This window comes from Salmo trutta, unplaced genomic scaffold (genome assembly GCF_901001165.1).
Source record: "Salmo trutta unplaced genomic scaffold, fSalTru1.1, whole genome shotgun sequence".
Taxonomy (NCBI): Eukaryota; Metazoa; Chordata; class Actinopteri; order Salmoniformes; family Salmonidae; genus Salmo; species Salmo trutta.
The window spans coordinates 143,654-167,602 of NW_021823154.1; the positions used below are offsets into that span (position 1 = coordinate 143,654).

At 49.4% G+C, this 23,949-nt stretch overlaps 2 protein-coding genes across 3 annotated transcripts in view; one reads left to right on the forward strand and one right to left on the reverse strand.

The window, feature by feature from the left end:
- LOC115189469 (zinc finger and BTB domain-containing protein 5-like) lies at positions 1–7,150 on the reverse strand. Its single transcript, XM_029748087.1, has 5 exons — positions 6,896–7,150; positions 5,590–5,619; positions 5,141–5,323; positions 3,150–4,004; positions 1–1,577 (listed from the first exon to the last, which is right to left on the reverse strand). Exons 2-5 carry the CDS (start codon positions 5,614–5,616, stop codon positions 471–473), a joined length of 2,172 nt encoding a protein of 723 aa, XP_029603947.1. The 5' UTR covers positions 5,617–5,619; positions 6,896–7,150; the 3' UTR covers positions 1–470.
- Positions 6,182–23,949, forward strand: part of polr1e (RNA polymerase I subunit E) — a 23,921-nt gene continuing 6,153 nt past the window's right edge. Inside the window, exons 1-7 of one of the 2 annotated variants that reach the window (XM_029748083.1) lie at positions 6,182–6,195; positions 7,351–7,434; positions 10,002–10,105; positions 10,278–10,354; positions 11,876–11,961; positions 15,164–15,222; positions 15,458–15,602. In XM_029748083.1, coding sequence (XP_029603943.1) covers positions 7,371–7,434; positions 10,002–10,105; positions 10,278–10,354; positions 11,876–11,961; positions 15,164–15,222; positions 15,458–15,602 — 535 coding nt within the window. In that variant the 5' untranslated portion in view covers positions 6,182–6,195; positions 7,351–7,370. Of the gene's footprint in view, positions 6,196–7,154; positions 7,230–7,350; positions 7,435–10,001; positions 10,106–10,277; positions 10,355–11,875; positions 11,962–15,163; positions 15,223–15,457; positions 15,603–23,949 lie in introns of those variants that run through there. The other variant, XM_029748082.1, reaches the window with a different exon arrangement.

A 23,949-nucleotide genomic window follows, 5' to 3' on the forward strand; every position in this document is an offset into this window, starting at 1 on the left:
TTTTTTAGCTACAGTGTGTGACTAATGAGTAGACCAGAGGTTCTCCACTACAGCAGTGACTATACGATCCTCCAAACAGAATTTATGGAAAAAAAACAACATTTCCGGTAAGTTTCCCAGGAATTTTCCCAATCCAACTCAACCCGACCTACCAGGCCAGCCTACATACAGATCGTAAGGCATGTCGACGTTCTGCCAGCGTAGACAGGTGGTCTTGGGAGTGTTTTGTACAGGTTGAAAACGCTTGACTCGTTAGCATTTAGCTAGCATCCACTATGGGAATTCCCTACTACTTTGTTAGCATACCGCTAATTTGGCTATTTTTTATTTTTTTATTATTTTCCCATTAATTCGCAACGCCCGGTAATACCGTTTGGCTCCAGTACGGCACAACGATGGTATAAAGGTATTAAAATCTGGATACCGTTTACTTCCCCCCTACAGTGATCACATCTATCACCTACACAAGCCTACATCAGTGTGTTGGCCATGTTGCTGTTCTGCCAGCGCAGACAGGTAGTCTTGGAGTGTTTGTACAGGTGGGACGACTGGCTGAAACGTTTACCGCACTTGAGACAGGCGTAAGGTTTCTCCCCGGTGTGAACTCTGATGTGTTTCTTACAGTCAGTCAGAGTGAGGAAAGTCTTACAGCAGATTCTACAAGCGTATTTCCTGGCTCCTTCTACCACCAGGACGTTGTGTTCAGACAGAGCTTTCTTACACTTGGAGAGAACATCTGCTGAGGCACGGGTCAGCTGTGGGTGTGGGTGGGGGGCGGAGGAGGAGGTGGGTGGGCCTGACTCGTACCCTCCCGATCCGTTCAGAAGCAGGGGTCCCCCTTCCCCAAGACTGGAGGAAGACAGGGCGTCTTGGAGAACGACCCCCGTTTCTCCTCCTCGGTTGTCGTTTTTAGGTGCGATGCGGCGATATCCAGGAAAGCCCAGGGAGCCCCCTCTAGAGGCGCGGGCCAGGGAGTGCAGGCCCAGGCTGGAGCGCTGGAAGTCCAGAGAGAACGGGTCTGGAAACCCTCCTCCTCCTCTGGGGTTTCCCAGCCCGTCATGCAGGGGACGCAGGAAGAGCGAATCAGCGTCTGTAGAGAATCCCCCGAGACCATCGCTACCCAGCAGGTGGTTGGCTGACCCGGTACGGAGCATCGAAGAAGAGCTATTGGTCCCAGAGTGTTCCGGGCTCAGCAGGAAGCGATGTGCCGCTGCCATCGCTTCGCCGGTTGTCGTGTTGAGGTCGTCGTCCCCGGCATCGACCCCCGACCCCCCGCTTCCAAACACCTTGGCGCCGAGGAAGCTAGAAATCCTAAAACCAGACTTCCCATCAAGATGGTTACTACAGCCAAAACCACCGCCACTCTCCCTACCAAGACCTCCTTTCAGCAGGAGCTGGGAGCTGGGCTGGAGCAACTGTTGGTCAGAGGAGGAAAGACTACGGTCGCTGCTCTGTGGGCTCAGCTCTACCTTCTCCTCCTCTCCTCTTCCTCCTCCAAGTCCCAGCTGGTCGCTACCCTGGATGGTGATGTCATCAGCTGGCTCTGGGGAGCTCAGAGGCTCACACTTGACCACCACCTGGAGGAGAGGAGAGAGGAGGAGATGAGGAGAGAGAGAGGAGGGGAGAGGAGAAGGAGAGAGAGGAGAAGATAGGAGGAGAGAGAGGAGGAGGAGAGATGAGGGGAGAGGAAGAGGAGAGAGAAGGGGAGAGGAGAAGAGAGAGAGAGGAGAAGAAGAGAGGAGGGGAGAGAGGAGAAGATAGGGGAGAGAGGAGGAGGAGGAGAGAGAGAGAGGAGAAGAGGAGAGGAGGGGAGAGAAGAGAGAGAGGAGGAGAAGAGGAGAGATACAGACATGAAGGAGGACAACAGGATATGACCCATTACTTTATCCAAGGTTGGGTTTAAACCCTTTATTTAACCAAGGTAAAGCATGAATTATGGCTAGACAGTTGTTTCATACATTGCTAACTCTTTAAATGGAGAAGTATTCGTCCCAAATGGCACCCTATAACCTGAGCAATGAGCCCTGGTCAACAGTAGTCCACTATGGGTCCTGGTCAACAGTAGTCCACTATTGGGTCCTGGTCAACAGTAGTCCACTATTGGGCCCTGGTCAACAGTAGTCCACTATTGGGTCCTGGTCAACAGTAGTCCACTATTGGGCCCTGGTCAACAGTAGTCCACTATTGGGTCCTGGTCAACAGTAGTCCACTATGGGTCCTGGTCAACAGTAGTCCATTATGGGTCCTGGTCAACAGTAGTCCACTATTGGGCCCTGGTCAACAGTAGTCCACTATTGGGTCCTGGTCAACAGTAGTCCACTATTGGGTCCTGGTCAACAGTAGTCCACTATTGGGCCCTGGTCAACAGTAGTCCACTATTGGGCCCTGGTCAACAGTAGTCCACTATTGGGCCCTGGTCAACAGTAGTCCACTATTGGGTCCTGGTCAACAGTAGTCCACTATGGGTCCTGGTCAACAGTAGTCCATTATGGGTCCTGGTCAACAGTAGTCCACTATTGGGTCCTGGTCAACAGTAGTCCACTATTGGGTCCTGGTCAACAGTAGTCCACTATTGGGTCCTGGTCAACAGTAGTCCACTATTGGGTCCTGGTCAACAGTAGTGCACTATGGGTCCTGGTCAACAGTAGTCCACTATTGGGTCCTGGTCAACAGTAGTCCACTATTGGGTCCTGGTCAACAGTAGTCCACTATTGGTCCTGGTCAACAGTCTATTATTGGTCCTGGTCAACAGTAGTCTATTATTGGCCCTGGTCAACAGTAGTCTATTATTGGGTCCTGGTCAACAGTAGTCTATTATTGGGTCCTGGTCAACAGTAGTCCCCAATGGGCCTGGTCAACAGTAGTCTATTATTGGTCCTGGTCAACAGTAGTCCACTATTGGGTCCTGGTCAACAGTAGTCCACTATGGGCCTGGTCAACAGTAGTGCACTATGGGTCCTGGTCAACAGTAGTCTATTATTGGGTCCTGGTCAACAGTAGTCCACTATGGGTCCTGGTCAACAGTAGTGCACTATGGGTCCTGGTCAACAGTAGTGCACTATTTGTCCTGGCCAACAGTAGTCCACTACAGAGGGAATAAGAAGCCATTTGGGATGCAGATGAAGTATTTCCTGGTAAAATGTCATTACCTGTCCCTGTTGCTCCCGTACTTCCTCCTCTTCCTCCGTTATCTTCACCTCCACCCCATCGCCATGGTGACTCCCTCCATCCAGGGACTCCTTCCCCACACCCTCCTCCTCCGCCATCTCTTGCTCCTCCCCTTCGCAGCGTCCGCCGTCCGATTGGCTGGGCATCTGGGAGTCATCCTGGGACACGCCCCCTGCTAGGCCGGTGATCGTCGCGTCCAGTCTGGCCTCCTCCCCCGTCTTGTGGGAGTCGGGGGAGAGTAGTCCCACTTCCTCATCCCCGTGGGGTCCGGAGGGGCGGGGCCTCTGCCTGGACCTGTCCTCTGATAGGCTAAAGCTCAGGGAGGGTTTTCTCTTGTGGAAACGTCGGATGGGGAAGGAAGCTTTATGCTCCACTACGCCACTAATGCTAACGCCATCGCTACCACCCCTGGCCCCATCCTCCTCCACCCCGCCCAGGGCAGAGCTCACCAGGCTTAGACCCAGCTGCTGCAGCAGGAACGACCGCTGGAGCCTGGAAGTAGCAGCGTTAGCCGCTAGGTTAGCGTTAGCCTCTTGGTTAGCGTTAGCCGCTAGTTTAGCGTTAGCGGCTAACTCGGCGGCTGCCTGCTGCTGCCTGTGCCTCTGCTGTTCTGCGTGGGTGTGTTGGTGCTGGCGGTGTTGTGTGGCCCGGTGGTCTGCCGGCGGGGACATGGGCATGGTGCGGGTGGTCAGGTAGTGCTTACAGGCCTTGACTACGGCGTTCAGGTGGAGGTGAGAGGCAGCTAGCAGCACGTCCATCACGTTGCTCTCTCCTAGCATCAGGGTGGAGGTGTACATCATGTCCACCAGGGCAGCAAACGCCTCCGCTGTCACCACCTGCAGTAACACACACATCATCATCATCCTCATCATCCCTGTTATAGACTCATCCTCCTCATCACCCCTGTTGTAGACTCATCCTCATCATCCCTGTTATAAACTCATCATCCTCACACCCCTGTTTACTCATCACCCCTGTTTACTCATCCTCATCACCGTTATAGACTCATCCTCCTCATCACCCCTGTTATAAACTCATCCTCCTCATCACCCCTGTTATAAACTCATCCTCTTCATCACCCCTGTTATAAACTCATCCTCCTCATCACCCCTGTTATAAACTCATCCTCTTCATCACCCCTGTTATAAACTCATCCTCCTCATCACCCCTGTTATAAACTCATCCTCCTCATCACCCCTGTTATGAACTCATCCTCCTCTTCACCCCTGTTATAGACTCATCCTCCTCTTCACCCCTGTTATAAACTCATCCTCCTCATCACCCCTGTTATAAACTCATCCTCCTCATCACCCCTGTTATAAACTCATCCTCTTCATCACCCCTGTTATAAACTAATCCTCCTCATCACCCCTGTTATGAACTCATCCTCCTCATCACCCCTGTTATAGACTCATCCTCCTCATCACCCCTGTTATAGACTCATCCTCCTCATCACCCCTGTTATAAACTCATCCTCCTCATCACCCCTGTTGTAGACTCATCCTCCTCATCACCCTTGTTGTAGACTCATCCTCCTCATCACCCCTGTTATAAACTCATCGTCCTCATCACCCTGTTATAGACTCATCCTCCTCATCACCCCTGTTATAAACTCATCCTCCTCATCACCCCTGTTATAAACTCATCCTCCTCATCGCCCCTGTTATAGACTCATCCTCCTCATCGCCCCTGTTATAGACTCATCCTCCTCATCGCCCCTGTTATAAACTCATCCTCCTCATCACCCCTGTTATAGACTGATCCTCCTCATCACCCCTGTTATAAACTCATCCTCCTCATCACCCCTGTTATAAACTCATCCTCCTCATCACCCCTGTTATAGACTCATCCTCCTCATCACCCCTGTTATAGACTCATCCTCCTCATCACCCCTGTTATAGACTCATCCTCCTCATCACCCCTGTTATAAACTGATCCTCATCTTAATCATCACCACCTTCATCATCCTCACCTCGCTGTCCAGTTGTATCATGTTCATGCTGGCGTCTCCCTGGGCGACCGTAAACAGGGCTCTGAAGTGAGTGCTGCAAGCCGCCAGCACCGAGCGGTGGGCTTTAAAATGGCGGCTGCCCACCACAATGACACAGTCACACAGCTGGCTGTGAACCCGCTGGTAGTTCAGCTGCTGGAAGACCTGGATAATATGAATAATAATAATAATAATAATAATAATATGACTCATGTGTGGCTCAGTCGCTAGCTAGAGCACGGGTCGTGGGTTCGATTCCCGCTGCGGCCACGTGTACATGTAAAATGCATGAATTCATGAAAGTAATTCGCTTCAGATAAAAGCGTCTGACAAATGGAATATATTCTTATATTATATTGTTATGAACAATACACTATTTGTAGAGCATTTTTTCCATTTACTGAGAGAAATTATAAAGCTGTTTGCATTACCTGGTCGAAGTGGCCCGGGAAGTCCATGACCTGCAGGGAAGGAGGGGGAGGAGGAGAGAGAAGGGGAGGGAGGGGTGAGAAAGGGAGGGGTGGGAAAGGGAGGGGGGAGAAAGGGGAAGGAGGCGAGAGAAGGAGGAATGGGGGAGAGGAGGGAGGAGAGGTGGGGGGAGGGAGGGAACAGGGTTGTAAAAAAAAAATCTGTTGTGTAATTATTTGTGAGGAAAATGAGGTCCTCTGGAGGTAATCTTCCTGACAAAACCTTTGATTGATTAAAAAGTAAGCTTTAAAATTGACTGTCACTGGAGGGGACATTATAGTAGACTATAGGTTGATGCTTTGAATAATATATTTTGTAGAAGGGCAGTAGCTACACTTGCTATCACAATTCATTAGTTCAATGTATTAACAAATAAATAATAGAAGTCTCGTTGGAAGTTATAGCATAGGCTATTTCACGGTAAGTGAAAGTGAGAACTAGTAAGGATATTGAAGAGAATATGTTAAATGTGTGAAATGAAAGCCAGTATGTCTATGTGAAGACATTAGTCAAGTACAAGCAAGGAAACTGTTGCCAAGGAAACTGTTAGCAAGGAAACTGTTGGCAAGGTAACTGTTAGCAAGGTAACTGTTAGCAAGGTAACTGTTAGCAAGGTAACTGTTAGCAAGGTAACTGTTGGCAAGGTAACTGTTGGCAAGGTAACTGTTAGCAAATAAACTGTTAGCAAGGAAACTGTTAGCAAGGTAACTGTTAGCAAGGAAACTGTAGAGTTTGTTGACGTCTAGAAGTCTTGTCTAGACAGCTAGCTAACTAAATAACCACTGCCGTCGGTTAGCCAAGCCCTCGTCTGGCGAGTACTATCGTTGCTAACTAACTAGCTATGCTAGCTAACTAACTAACTAGCAAGTCAGCAACTGGATATTTAGTTAGCTAGCTAGTTAGCTACTTGCTAACCTTTGGGAAAGGTTGTGTAATAAAAATAAAAACCCAGTAAGACAACAGCGATGGCGGTGAAGTAGCTAGCTAGCATGACCCCGTTGTGTGACCGACATTTTGTTTAAAATAACAGCCAAGGCCAACAACAAAACATCACAACATGAAGAAATTATTCTGTTTGGCTACAATGGCTACTGTTATTAATGCGGACTACCTAGCTAGATTTGCTAACGTTAACAGTTGTCAAGTTTCCCCCTAGAAAGCATGCAACATTGATATAACTCGAGGAAACAATAAAAACGTGATGATATTAAAAAGGTAAATAAAGCTAAAATGTAGCTAGCTAGCTTGCTAATGTTAAGCTACCGGTACCTTGTTTTTGTCGGTGCTACTCCCGGGTCATGGGTGGACAAACGGGGTTCATCAAGTCCACTAGACCGGACAGAACGAGGGACTACCGACGGCTAGACAGTCTTCATGGACCGCTACGGCTACTCCAAATGCTCACAGTCACATACTCAATATACCAATCCCTTGTCCGACTGGTTGAACCCACCCCAAGGACAGACACAACACCAGCTAAACAGCTAAGACTCCATGTAGCTACTTTAAATGAATCTAAATGTAGTTTTGTTACCAAAGAGGGTCTTCTCCTGGGTGGGCGATGGCTGGAGCTGGATGAGTTTCTCCTCCTCCTCCAGACTCTGTAGGTGGCGCTACACTCCTATGTCCTCACCGTGTTAACCAGTTGCAGTACCACTCCTCGCCGTTGGATGGCGCTGCAGTTTGCTGGGGGTGAATATCTCTCCGATTGTTTTTTTATATAGGTCCCCGACCGACAACAAACATGGACGTCAACTGCACATTGGTTTGTTGTGAAGAGGAGAGAGAAGACGATAAAGCTGTTATTGGTAAATATACTATTTATGTCACAGGTTAATTATATATATATATATATTTTTTTAAATACATGTTTAATTACACGATTGCAGTTTAAACGTCCCCCAAGCATTGACAAGACTGAAGTCCACCCTGTTCCGTAGTACACGTGGGTGCTCTCATGGTAGCGCAGTAATGTTAAATGTATACTTCGGGATTTTGTCATTGAAGTCCTTTTATCTACTGTCCACAGAGTCAAATTAACTAATGGATAACATTTTTATGTCTCTGCATACAGTATGAAGGAAGTTCAGAGGTAGTTTCACGACACAATGCTAACTAGCTTAATGACTGGAAGTCTGTGGAATCTACTACCGTGCTAGCAGTTACCATAGACTTCCAGTCATTGCGCTAACGCTAGTTAGTAACTTCCTTCGAACTGCACACAGAGACGACATTGGCTAAGTTAGTTAGCAAACATTCAATTAACGTTAGCCGGGTGATATTATTTTTTTGGGGGAGACTAAACGGTAACAAACTATATTGATTTAACTTGCACCATCAACCATAGTTAGCCAGCAGAGCCGACCCATTTGCTAACTGCTACGCTCGGGTCAGACAGCAGTCCTGTATAGATTAAGACCCAACAGAGGCTGTGAGAGATATGGCTCGGTAAACATACCTCTTATCCAGGGATGAGAAATGAGTTGTACTCCAAATGTTCTTATAGAGACCCACAGTGGTGTCATCATACCCATAAAACCTAGCGGTTAAACAAGGAAATGATTCCAATCGTTTTTCCAACATTCTTCCCACCCCCCTTCATAGGGAATTTTAGAAACACTTTTAAAATTAAGGATGTTGTGTTTTGTGTAGGCTTACCCTGGCGTGACGTTTTGATAACCGTGTCAATCTCTCTCTGACAAGGTGACTTTTATCAATATATTCGGCTCTATTTACTCTTATTCTAAAACGCTAATTAAAACCAAATTAGACATCATGCAAGACTACAAATCCCAGCATGCTCCTGCACCTCATCTCTAGCTGACACTTTTGCTAACAGGTATTGTGTCAATTTAAAACTTGCACAAGACAGTTATTAGCAGAATTGTAAATGTAAAGAAAATGTTTTTTTATTTTTTTATTACTACATTTAGCTAACATTAGATCGTTAATCCAGAGATTCTTAGCTTTGCCTTGATTCGTCAGTCTCGTCCAGGTCATCATGGTATTTGTAGTTCTTCATGATAGCCACATTAGCATTTTACATACAAGCAAATATATTAAAAATGAATGGTGGAAAAAACGATTGGAACCATTTCCCTGTTTTGACCACTAGGTTTTATGGGTATTATGACTCATACTGTGGTACTCTATAATCCCCAACTGTTACAGTAGAGAAGATTGAACGACTGCTAGTTTTTATGGACAACTGCCGCTTCGTCCCCATGCTATAGGTAGCAGAAGCCACTGCAGCCATTTTCTGGAATGGCAGTGTAAGCCAATCAGCTAATTTGTTGTGCAGCTGTAAAAGCAGTCTGGTCGGATCTGCTGGCTACCATACATTATGTTCCATATATAGTGTTCTATTGTTTGACCAGGTGGTGGCACCCTATTTCTATACAGCTAGTGTACGACTTTTGACCATGGTATGTTCACTATATCGTTCCCTACCTTTTGACCAGGGATAGGGGGGGGATAGGTAGCTAAACTACTGGTGGTTTCAGCATGATGAATGTCCATTGGGGTGTTGGCAGGGTAAAATTGACGTTTGGGGGAGGGGGGTTAAATGTCCTTAAGGGGATCAGCAGGGTGGTAGGAAGTCCGGGATAAGGGGGGGGGGGGGGGGCAGCGGAGTTGCCGTACCAGGCTGTGATGCAGCCCGACAGCAGGCTCTCGATGGTGCTACTGTAGAACACTGAGAGGGTCCTCGGAGACAGGTTGAATTTCTTCAGCAATCCTGAGGTTGAAGAGTCCCTGTTGTTCCTTCACCACGGTGTCCGTGTGGTTTGACTGTTAAAGCTCTTCTGAGATGTGCATCTCGAGGAACTTGACGTTTTTTGTACAGTCTCCAAGGCAACCCAGTTGATGAGGATTGTGGGAGGGGGGGGGCGTGCTCAGCCTGGTTCCTTCTGAAGTCCACATTCAGCTCTTTTTGTTTTGTTGACGTTGAGGGGAGAGGTTGTTTACCTGGCACCACGCCGTCAGAGTGCCTACCTCTTCCCTGTAGGCTGTCTCGTCGTTGGTGGTAACCGGGCCTACTACTGTCGTGTCGTCAGCGAACTTGATGGTGGAGTTGGAACTGTTTGAGGCCACGCAGTCGTGGGTGTACAGGGACTTCAGGAGGGGACTGAGGACGCGCCCTTGTGGGGCCCCGGTGTTAAGAATCGGTGTAGAGGAGGTAATGTTGCCTACCTTCACCACCTGGAGGTATTGAAGGCAGAGCTGTGAGTTTTGTGGTGAGCATAGAGGACACTATGGTATTGAAGGCAGAGCTGTGAGTTTTGTGGTGAGCATAGAGGACACTATGGTATTGAAGGCAGAGCTGTGGTCGTTGGAACAGCGTTGTGTCAATCATCAATCCCCTTCTCTTCAACAGTTCAGTTCTCTAACGGCAACCTGAGGAACACAGAGCAGCTGAACTTCAGCTTCTATAAGAACGTGGACGAGACCAACCCCAGGAAGAAGACCCGACGCATGCTGGTGAGACCATATAGGGTGACGTTGTCCTCTAGAACACTGATCTTGGATCCGTTTTGGATCTATACCCAAAAAACACTGAGTTGATAAATATTGGACACTTTGGGTAAAACACCATTCCTTCTGTCTGTGTTTTAGGCTACTTCTCTCTAACATGGTCTTCTGTCTGTGTCAGGTTGCAGAATCACAAAGACTCTCCTATGTTGGGAATAACTTTGGAACAGAATCCCTAAAATGCAACAACCTTTGCAAGTAAGTTTTTGTTTACAAGTATTATGTCCTCAGCTGTTTACCAAAACAGTGGCAGGGTGGCCATGTGTTATTATGTCCTCAACTGTTTACCAAAACAGTGGCAGGGTGGCCATGTGTTATTATGTCCTCAGCTGTTTACCAAAACAGTGGCAGGGTGGCCATGTGTTATTATGGCCTCAGCTGTTTACCAAAACAGTGGCAGGGTGACCATGTGTTATTATGTCCTCAGCTGTTTACCAAAACAGTGGCAGGGTGGCCATGTGTTATTATGGCCTCAGCTGTTTACCAAAACAGTGGCAGGGTGACCATGTGTTATTATGTCCTCAGCTGTTTACCAAAACAGTGGCAGGGTGGCCATGTGTTATTATGGCCTCAGCTGTTTACCAAAACAGTGGCAGGGTGGCCATGTGTTATTATATCCCCAGCTGTGTTATTATATTCCAGCTGTGTTATTATATTCCAGCTGTGTTATTATATCCTCAGCTGTGTTATTATATCCTCAGCTGTGTTATTATATTCCAGCTGTGTTATTATATCCTCAGCTGTGTTATTATATCCTCAGCTGTGTTATTATATTCCAGCTGTGTTATTATATCCTCAGCTGTGTTATTATATCCTCAGCTGTGTTATTATGTCCTCAGCTGTGTTATTATATCCTCAGCTGTGTTATTATATCCTCAGCTGTGTTATTATACCCTCAGCTGTGTTATTATGTCCTCAGCTGTGTTATTATGTCCTCAGCTGTGTTATTATGTCCTCAGCTGTGTTATTATATCCTCAGCTGTGTTATTATGTCCTCAGCTGTGTTATTGTATCCTCAGCTGTGTTATTATACCCTCGGCTGTGTTATTATATCCTCAGCTGTGTTATTATATTCCAGCTGTGTTATTATATTCCAGCTGTGTTATTATATTCCAGCTGTGGTATTATATCCTCAGCTGTGGTATTATATCCTCAGCTGTGGTATTATATCCTCAGCTGTGGTATTATATCCTCAGCTGTGATATTATATTCCAGGTATTATATCCTCAGCTGTGTTATTATATCCTCAGCTGTGTTATTATACCCTCAGCTGTGTTATTATACCCTCAGCTGTGTTAATATATCCTCAGCTGTGTTATTATATTCCAGCTGTGTTATTATACCCTCAGCTGTGTTATTATATTCCAGCTGTGTTATTATACTCCAGCTGTGTTATTATATTCCAGCTGTGTTATTATATTCCAGCTGTGTTATTATATTCCAGCTGTGTTATTATACCCTCAGCTGTGTTATTATATTCCAGCTGTGTTATTATATTCCAGCTGTGTTATTATATTCCAGCTGTGTTATTATATCCTCAGCTGTGTTATTATATCCTCAGCTGTGTTAGTATATCTTCAGCTGTGTTAATATATCCTCAGCTGTATTATTATACCCTCAGCTGTGTTATTATATTCCAGCTGTGTTATTATACCCTCAGCTGTGTTATTATATCCTCAGCTGTGTTATTATAACCTCAGCTGTGTTATTATATTCCAGGTATTATGTGGGTGTGCTGAACAAGGAGACCATGAAGATGGAGGTGCACAGAGCTCAACTCTTCAACATGCAGCCGATCATCCCAGGTACAGATAAACCCTTCAGCGTGGTGTCAATGTAAACGTTCTACCTGCAGTCCATCATCCCCCAGGTACAGATAAACCCTTCAGCGTGGTGTCAATGTAAACGTTCTACCTGCAGTCCATCCATCCCAGGTACAGATAAACCCTTCAGCGTGGTGTCAATGTAAACATTCTACCTGCAGTCCATCATCCCCAGATAAACCCTTCAGCGTGGTGTCAATGTAAACGTTCTACCTGCAGTCCATCATCCCCCAGGTACAGATAAACCCTTCAGCGTGGTGTCAATGTAAACATTCTACCTGCAGTCCATCATCCCCAGATAAACCCTTCAGCGTGGTGTCAATGTAAACGTTCTACCTGCAGTCCATCATCCCCCAGGTACAGATAAACCCTTCAGCGTGGTGTCAATGTAAACGTTCTACCTGCAGTCCATCATCCCCCAGGTACAGATAAACCCTTCAGCGTGGTGTCAATGTAAACGTTCTACCTGCAGTCCATCATCCCCCAGGTACAGATAAACCCTTCAGCGTGGTGGTGTCAATGTAAACGTTCTACCTGCAGTCCATCATCCCCCAGGTACAGATAAACCCTTCAGCGTGGTGTCAATGTAAACGTTCTACCTGCAGTCCATCATCCCCCAGGTACAGATAAACCCTTCAGCGTGGTGTCAATGTAAACGTTCTACCTGCAGTCCATCATCCCCAGATAAACCCTTCAGCGTGGTGTCAATGTAAACGTTCTACCTGCAGTCCATCATCCCCCAGGTACAGATAAACCCTTCAGCGTGGTGTCAATGTAAACGTTCTACCTGCAGTCCATCATCCCCAGATAAACCCTTCAGCGTGGTGTCAATGTAAACGTTCTACCTGCAGTCCATCCATCCCAGGTACAGATAAACCCTTCAGCGTGGTGTCAATGTAAACGTTCTACCTGCAGTCCATCATCCCCAGATAAACCCTTCAGCGTGGTGTCAATGTAAACGTTCTACCTGCAGTCCATCATCCCCCAGGTACAGATAAACCCTTCAGCGTGGTGTCAATGTAAACGTTCTACCTGCAGTCCATCATCCCCAGATAAACCCTTCAGCGTGGTGTCAATGTAAACGTTCTACCTGCTACACCAGAAACCAATTTGATTTGTTATAATTTAAATTCAGAAGATAGAATGGGTCAGACGTCGAGAATTGAACCTCTGCGACTCTTGACCTTTGGACGCTGCCATTGGACGCTGCCATTGGACGCTGCCATTGGACGTGACGCGGGAGAGTAGAGCAGCTCTCGTTGATAATCAAAAGGAAACGTTTCCTCGATGGCCGACGGCTGTAGTGTAGCAGGGTCGTAAGGATACGGGAGGACTACTCTCCACAAGGCATCGACGCAGTCCCAAATCAACCACTAAGCCCTACACACTGGTAGAGATCTGAGAGGATTTACCAGCCCTCTGATTGGCTAGGTGGAGGTTTCACCATATTACCTATAACTGGCCTTTCAATGGGTTCAATCAGGTGAGTTTTACCTGGGACTGGAGTTGGGCTGTTGGGGGGACTGGAGTTGGGCTGTTGGGGGGACTGGAGTTGGGCTGTTGGGGGGACTGGAGGACTGGAGTTGGGCGTACTGGAGGACTGGAGTTGGGCTGTTGGGGGGACTGGAGTTGGGGGGACAGGAGGACTGGAGTTGGGCTGTTGGGGGGACTGGAGTTGGGCTGACTGGAGGACCCGGAGTTGAGCAACACTGACCTATACAAATCAAATCTCAGATCTCCACAAGGACCTAGAGGTTGATGTGGGATTGGGTCATCAACTTCTTCTGTTTTTTAAAAACAGGCTGGACGAATGGCTGTACAAAATCAAATCAAATGTGTATTTTTGTCACATGCGCCCAATACGACCGGTGTAGCTAGACCTTAACGTCAAATGCTGACTGACGAGCCCTTAACCTACAGTGCAGTTATGTGTTGAACTGGAACGTCGTCGCTCTGACTGACATATTGTCTGTTTCCCAGGGGAGTCGTCTACAGAGATAATAACATGTCTGTTTCCCAGGGGAGACGTCTACAGAGATAATAACATGTCTGTTTCCCCAGGGGAGACGTCTACAAAGATAATAACATGTCTGTTTCCCCAGGGGAGACGTCTACAAAGATAATAACATGTCTGTTTCCCCAGGGGAGACGTCTACAGAGATAATAACATGTCTGTTTCCCCAGGGGAGACGTCTACAGAGATAATAACATGTCTGTTTCCCCAGGGGAGACGTCTACAGAGATAATAACATGTCTGTTTCCCCAGGGGAGACGTCTACAGAGATAATAACATGTCTGTTTCCCCAGGGGAGACGTCTACAGAGATAATAACATGTCTGTTTCCCCAGGGGAGACGTCTACAGAGATAATAACATGTCTGTTTCCCCAGGGGAGACGTCTACAGAGATAATAACATGTCTGTTTCCCCAGGGGAGACGTCTACAGAGATAATAACATGTCTGTTTCCCCAGGGGAGACGTCTACAGAGATAATAACATGTCTGTTTCCCAGGGGAGACGTCTACAGAGATAATAACATGTTGTCTGTTTCCCCAGGGGAGTCGTCTACAGAGATAATAACATGTCTGTTTCCCAGGGGAGTCGTCTACAGAGATAATAACATGTCGTCTGTTTCCCAGGGGAGTCGTCTACAGAGATAATAACATGTCGTCTGTTTCCCAGGGGAGTCGTCTACAGAGATAATAACATGTTGTCTGTTTCCCCAGGGGAGTCGTCTACAGAGATAATAACATGTTGTCTGTTTCCCCAGGGGAGTCGTCTACAGAGATAATAACATGTTGTCTGTTTCCCCAGGGGAGTCGTCTACAGAGATAATAACATGTTGTCTGTTTCCCCAGGGGAGACGTCTACAGAGATAATAACATGTCTGTTTCCCAGGGGAGTCGTCTACAGAGATAATAACATGTTGTCTGTTCCCCAGGGGAGTCGTCTACAGAGATAATAACATGTCTGTTTCCCAGGGGAGTCGTCTACAGAGATAATAACATGTCTGTTTCCCAGGGGAGTCGTCTACAGAGATAATAACATGTCTGTTTCCCAGGGGAGTCGTCTACAGAGATAATAACATGTCTGTTTCCCAGGGGAGTCGTCTACACAGATAATAACATGTTGTCTGTTTCCCAGGGGAGTCGTCTACAGAGATAATAACATGTCTGTTTCCCCAGGGGAGTCGTCTACAGAGATTGACGCGTCCCAGAACACAGATCTAACATACAGGGAAAAGGTACCTTCATTAATTTCTGTTAAAAATAGAACCTGGAGCGTTCTAGAGTTGTATCAGCCTTGAACATCTCCCCTCCATTTTAGTCTCTAGTCCAGCGATTAGAGTTTCCACAATACTTCCTGTCAGGTTTAACACGTTTTTTAGTGTTGTTGTTTTACTAAATCCACTGCGGGCTACATTATAATCTGCATTTGATCACATCATCAGAATGAATAAGTAATCCCTCCCTCTCCAGGTGGACTCTCTGATCGAGGCGTTTGGGACCAACAAGCAGAAGAGAGCTCTGACTTCCAGGAGGCTGAACCAGGTGGGCAGTGAGACCCTGCAGAGCGCTGTAGCAAAAGCTGCTCACTCCGTCATAGACCAGAAGGGTCTGGAAGGTAACACACCTGTATACCTACCCCCACACACACACACCTGTATACCTACCCCCACACACACACCTGTATACCTACCCCCACACACACACCTATATACCTACCCCCACACACACACACCTGTATACCTACCCCCACACACACACCTGTATACCTACCCCCACACACACACCTGTATACCTACCCCCACACACACACCTGTATACCTACCCCCACACACACCTGTATACCTACCCCCACACACACCTGTATACCTACCCACCACACACACACCTGTATACCTACCCCCACACACACCTGTATACCTACCCCCACACACACACCTGTATACCTACCCCACACACACACCTGTATACCTACCCACACACACACCTGTATACCTACCCCCACACACACACCTGTATACCTACCCCACACACACACCTGTATACCTACCTCCACACACACACCTGTATACCTACCCACACACACACCTGTATACCTACCCACACACACACCTGTATACCTACCCCACACACACACCTGTATACCTACCCCCACACACACACCTGTATACCTACCCCCACACACACACCTGTATACCTACCCCCACACACACACCTGTATACCTACCCCCACACACACACCTATATACCTACCCCCACACACACACCTGTATACCTACCCCACACACACACCTGTATACCTACCCCCACACACACACCTGTATACCTACCCCCACAAACACACACCTGTATACCTACCCCCACACACACACCCTGTATACCTACCCCCACACACACACACCTGTATACCTACCCCCACACACACACCTGTATACCTACCCCCCACACACACCTGTATACCTACCCCCACACACACACCTGTATACCTACCCCCCACACACACACCTGTATACCTACCCCCACACACACACCTGTATACCTACCCCCACACACACACCTGTATACCTACCCCCACACACACACCTGTATACCTACCCCCACACACACACCTGTATACCTACCCCCACACACACACACCTGTATACCTACCCCCACACACACACACCTGTATACCTACCCCCACACACACACACCTGTATACCTACCCCCCACACACACACACCTGTATACCTACCCCACACACACACACACCTGTATACCTACCCCCACACACACACACCTGTATACCTACCCCCACACACACACACCTGTATACCTACCCCCACACACACACACCTGTATACCTACCCCCCACACACACACCTGTATACCTACCCCACACACACACCTGTATACCTACCCCCACACACACACCTGTATACCTACCCCCACCACTAGCCCTGTATACCTACGCCCCACACACCACCTGTATACCTACCACCCCACACACACACACCTGTATACCTACCCCCACACACACACACCTGTATACCTACCCCCCACACACACACCTGTATACCTACCCCCCCACACACACACCTGTATACCTACCCCCCCACACACACACCTGTATACCTACCCCCCCACACACACACCTGTATACCTACCCCCCCACACACACACCTGTATACCTACCCCCACACACACACACACCTGTATACCTACCCCCACACACACACCCTGTATACCTACCCCCACACACACCTGTATACCTACCCCCACACACACACCTGTATAACCTACCCCACACACACACCTGTATACCTACCCCCACACACACACCTGTATACCTACCCCCACACACACACCTGTATACCTACCCCCACACACACACCTGTATACCTACCCCCACACACACACCTGTATACCTACCCCCACACACACACCTGTATACCTACCCCCACACACACACCTGTATACCTACCCCCCACACACACACCTGTATACCTACCCCCCACACACACACCTGTATACCTACCCCCACACACACACCTGTATACCTACCCCCACACACCACACCTGTATACCTACCCCACACACACACACCTGTATACCTACCCCCACACACACACACTGTATACCTACCCCCACACACACACACCTGTATACCTACCCCCACACACACACACCTGTATACCTACCCCCACACACACACACCTGTATACCTACCCCCACACACACACCTGTATACCTACCCCCACACACACACCTGTATACCTACACCCCACACACACACCTGTATACCTACCCCCACACACACACCTGTATACCTACCACACACACACACCTGTATACCTACCCCCACACACACACCCTGTATACCTACCCCCACACACACACACCTGTATACCTACCCCCACACACACACCTGTATACCTACCCCCCCACACACACACCTGTATACCTACCCCCCCACACACACACCTGTATACCTACCACCCCACACCACACACCTGTATACCTACCCCCCACACACACACCTGTATACCTACCCCCCCACAACACACACCTGTATACCTACCCCCCCCACACACATCACCTGTATACCTACCCCCCACACACACACCCTGTATACCTACCCCCACACACACACACACCTGTATACCTACCCCCACACACACACCTGTATACCTACCCCCCACAACACACACCTGTATACCTACCCCACACACACACCTGTATACTAACCCCCCACACCACACCTGTATACCTACCCCCCACACACACCTGTATACCTACCCCCACACACACACCTGTATACCTACCCCCACACACACACCTGTATACCTACCCCCACACACACACCTGTATACCTACCCCCACACACACACCTGTATACCTACCCACACACACACCTGTATACCTACCCCCACACACACACCTGTATACCTACCCCCCACACACCACACCTGTATACCTACCCCCACACACACACCTGTATACCTACCCCCACACACACACCCCTGTATACCTACCCCACACACACACCTGTATACCTACCCCCCACACACACCTGTATACCTACCCCCACACACACACCTGTATACCTACCCCCACACACACACCTGTATAACCTACCCCACCTCACACACACCTGTATACCTACCCCCACACACCCACCTGTATACCTACCCCCACACACACACCTGTATACCTACCCCCACACACACACCTGTATACCTACCCCCACACACACACCTGTTATACCTACCCCACACACCACCTGTATACCTACCCCACACACACACACCTGTATACCTACCCCCACACACACACCTGTATACCTACCCCCACACACACACCTGTATACCTACCCCCACACACACACCTGTATACCTACCCCCACACCCACACACCTGTATACCTAACCCCCCACACACCCTGTATACCTACCCCCACACACACACCTGTATACCTACAGCCCCACACACACACCTGTATACCTACCCCCACACACACACCTGTATACCTACCCCCACACACACACCTGTATACCTACCCCCACACACACCACCTGTATATACCTAACCCCACACACACACACCTGTATACCTACCCCCACACACACACACCTGTATACCTACCCCCACACACCACACACCTGTATACCTACCCCCACACACACACACCTGTATACCTACCCCACACACACAGCCTGTATAACCTACCCCCACACACACACACCTGGATACCTACCCCCACACACCACACCTGTATACCTACCCCACACACACACACCTGTATACCTACCCCCACACACACACCTGTATACCTACCCCCACACACACACACCTGTATACCTACCCCCACACACACACACCTGTATACCTACCCCCACACACACACCTGTATACCTACCCCCACCACACACACCTGTATACCTACCCCACACACCACACCTGTATACCTACCCCCACACACACACCTGTATACCCTACCCCCACACACACACCTGTATACCTACCCCCACACACACACCTGTATACCTACCCCCACACACACACCTGTATACCTACCCCCACACACACACCTGTATACCTACCCCACACACACCTGTATACCTACCCCCCCACAACACACCTGTATACCTACCCCCACACACACACCTGTATACCTACCCCCACACACACACCTGTATACCTACCCCCACACACACACACCTGTAACCTACCCCCACACACACAACCTGTTATACCTACCCCCACACACACACCTGTATACCTACCCCCACACACACACACCTGTATACCTACCCCCACACACCACACCCTGTATACCTACCCACCACACACCGGTAACCTACCCACCACACACACCTGTATACCTACCCCCACACACACCACCTGTATACCTACCCCCACACACACACACCTGTATACCTACCCCCACACACACACACCTGTATACCTACCCACACACACACACCTGTATACCTACCCCCACACACACACCTGTATACCTACCCCCACACACACACCTGTATACCTACCCCCACACACACACACCTGTATACCTACCCCCACACACACACCTGTATACCTACCCCCCACACACACACCTGTATACCTACCCCCCACACACACACCTGTATACCTACCCACACACACACCTGTATACCTACCCCCACACACACACCTGTATACCTACCCCCCACACACACTGTATACCTACCCACACACACACCTGTATACCTACCCCACACACACACCTGTATACCTACCCACACACACACCTGTATACCTACCCCCACACACACACCTGTATACCCCACACACACACCTGTATACCTACCCCCACACACACCTGTATACCTACCCCCACACACACACACCTGTATACCTACCCCCACACACACACACCTGTATACCTACCCCCACACACACCTGTATACCTACCCCCACACACACACCTGTATACCTACCCCCACACACACACACCTGTATACCACCCCCCACACACACACCTGTATACCTACCCCACACACACCTGTATACCTACCCCCACACACACCTGTATACCTACCCACACACCACACCTGTATACCTACCCCCACACACACACACACCTGTATACCTACCCCACACACACACACACCTGTATACCTACCCCCACACACACACCTGTATACCTACCCCCACACACACTATATCCTACCCCCACACACACACTGTATACCCACCCACACACACACTGTATACCTACCCCCACACCCACCTGTATACCTACCCCCCCACACACACCTGTATACCTACCCCCACACACACCTGTATACCTACCCCACACACACCTGTATACCTACCCCCACACACACACCTGTATACCTACCCCCACACACACACCTGTATACCTACCCCCACACACACACCTGTATACCTACCCCCACACACACACACTGTATACTACCCCACAACACACTGTATACCTACCCCACACACACCTGTATACCTACCCCCACACACACACCTGTATACCTACCCCCACACACACACCTGTACCTACCCCCCCACACACACCTGTATACCTACCCCCACACACAACCTGTATACCTACCCCCACACACACACCTGTATACCTACCCCACACACACCACCTGTATACCTACCCCACACACACACCTGTATACCTACCCCCACACACACACACACCTGTATACCTACCCCCACCCCACACACACACCTGTATACCTACCCCCACACACACACACCTGTATACCTACCCCCACACACACACACACCTGTATACCTACCCCCCACACACACCTGTATACCTACCCCACACACACACACCTGTATACCTACCCCACACACACACCTGTATACCTACCCCCACACACACACCTGTATACCTACCCCCACACACACACACCTGTATAACCTACCCCCACACACACAACCTGTATACCTACCCCCCACACACACACACCTGTATACCTACCCCCCACACACACACCTGTATACCTACCCCCACACACACACCTGTATACCTACCCCCACACACACACCTGTATACCTACCCCACACACACACCTGTATAACTACCTACCACACACACACTGTATACCTACCCCCACACACACCTGTATACCTACCCCCCCCCACACACCTGTATACCTACCCCCACACACACACCTGTATACACAGACCCCCACACCCACACACTGTATACTACCCCCACACAACACACCTGTATACCTACCCCCCACACCCACACACCGTATACCTACCCCCACACACACACCCCTGTATACCTACCCCCCACACACACAACTGTATACCTACCCCCACCACACACACTGTATACCTACCCCCACACACACACCTGTATACCTACCCCCACCACACACACCTGTATACTACCCCCACACACACACCTGGATACTACCCCACACACACACCTGTATACCCTACCCCCCCACACACACACGGTATACCTACCCCCACCACACACACCCTGTATACCTACCCCCACACACACACACCTGTATACTACCCCCCACACACAACACCTGTATACCTACCCCCACAACACACACTGTATACCTACCCCCACACACACACCCTCGTATACCTACCCCACACCACACACCTGTATACCTACCCCCCACACACACACCTGTATACCTACCCCCACACACACACCTGTATACCTACCCCCCCACACACACCTGTATACTACCCCCCCACACAACACCTGTATACTACCCCCACACCACAACACCTGTATACCTACCCCACACACACACACCTGTATACCTACCCCACACACACACCTGTATACCTACCCCACACACACACTGTATACCTACCCCCACACACACCTGTATACCTACCCACACACACACACCTGTATACCTACCCCCACACACACACCTGTATACCTACCCCCACACACACACCTGTATACCTACCCCCACACACACACACTGTATACCTACCCACACACACACCTGTATACCTACCCCACACACACACCTGTATACCTACCCCCACACACACACCTGTATACCTACCCCCACACACACACACCTGTATACCTACCCCACACACACCTGTATACCTACCCCCACACACACACCTGTATACCTACCCCCACACACACACTGTATACCTACCCCCACACACACACCTGTATACCTACCCCCACACACACCTGTATACCTACCCCCACACACCACCTGTATACCCTACCCCCACACACACACCACCTGTATACCTACCCCCACAACACACCTGTATACCTACCCCCACACACACACCTGTATACCTACCCCCACACACACACCTGTATACCTACCCCCCACACCACACACCTGTATACCTACCCCCCACACACACACCTGTATACCTACCCCCACACACACACACCTGTATACCTACCCCCCCACACACACCTGTATACCTCCCCCACACACACACCTGTATACCTACCCCCACACACACACCTGTATACTACCCCCACACACACACCTGTATACCTACCCCCACACACACCACCTGTATACCTACCCCCACACACACCTGGTATACCTAACCACACACACACCTGTATACCTACCCCACACACACACCTGTATACCTACCCCACACACACACCTGTATACCTACCCCCACACACCACACCTGTATACCTACCCCCCAACACACACACCTGTATACATACCCCCCCACACACACCTGTATACCTACCCCCACACACACCTGTATACCTACCCCACACACACACACCTGTATACCTACCCCACACACACCTGTATACCTACCCCCCCACACACACCTGTATACCTACCCCCACACACACACCTGTATACCTACCCCCACACACACACACCTGTATACCTACCCCCACACACACACCTGTATACCTACCCCACACACACCTGTATACCTACCCCCCCACACACCTGTTACTACCCCCACACACACACCTGTATACCCCCCACACCACACACCTGTATACCTACCCCCACACCACACACCTGTATACCTACCCCCACAACACACACACCTGTATACCTACCCCACACACACACACCTGTATACCTACCCCACACACACACCTGTATACCTACCCCCACACACAACCTGTATACCTACCCCCACAACACACCTGTATACCTACCCCACACACACACCTGTATACCTACCCCCACACACACACCTGTATACCTACCCCCACACACACACCTGTATACCTACCCCCACACACACAACTGCTATACCTACCCCCAGGCCACACACACCGTGTATACCTACCCCCACACCCACCACCTGTATACCTACCCCCACACCACACCACCTGCTAGTACCTACCCCACACACACCCACCTGGTCTACCTACCCCCACACACACACCTTGTATACCTAGCCCCCACCACACACACCCTGTATACCTACCGCCACACACACACACCTGTATACCTACCCCCA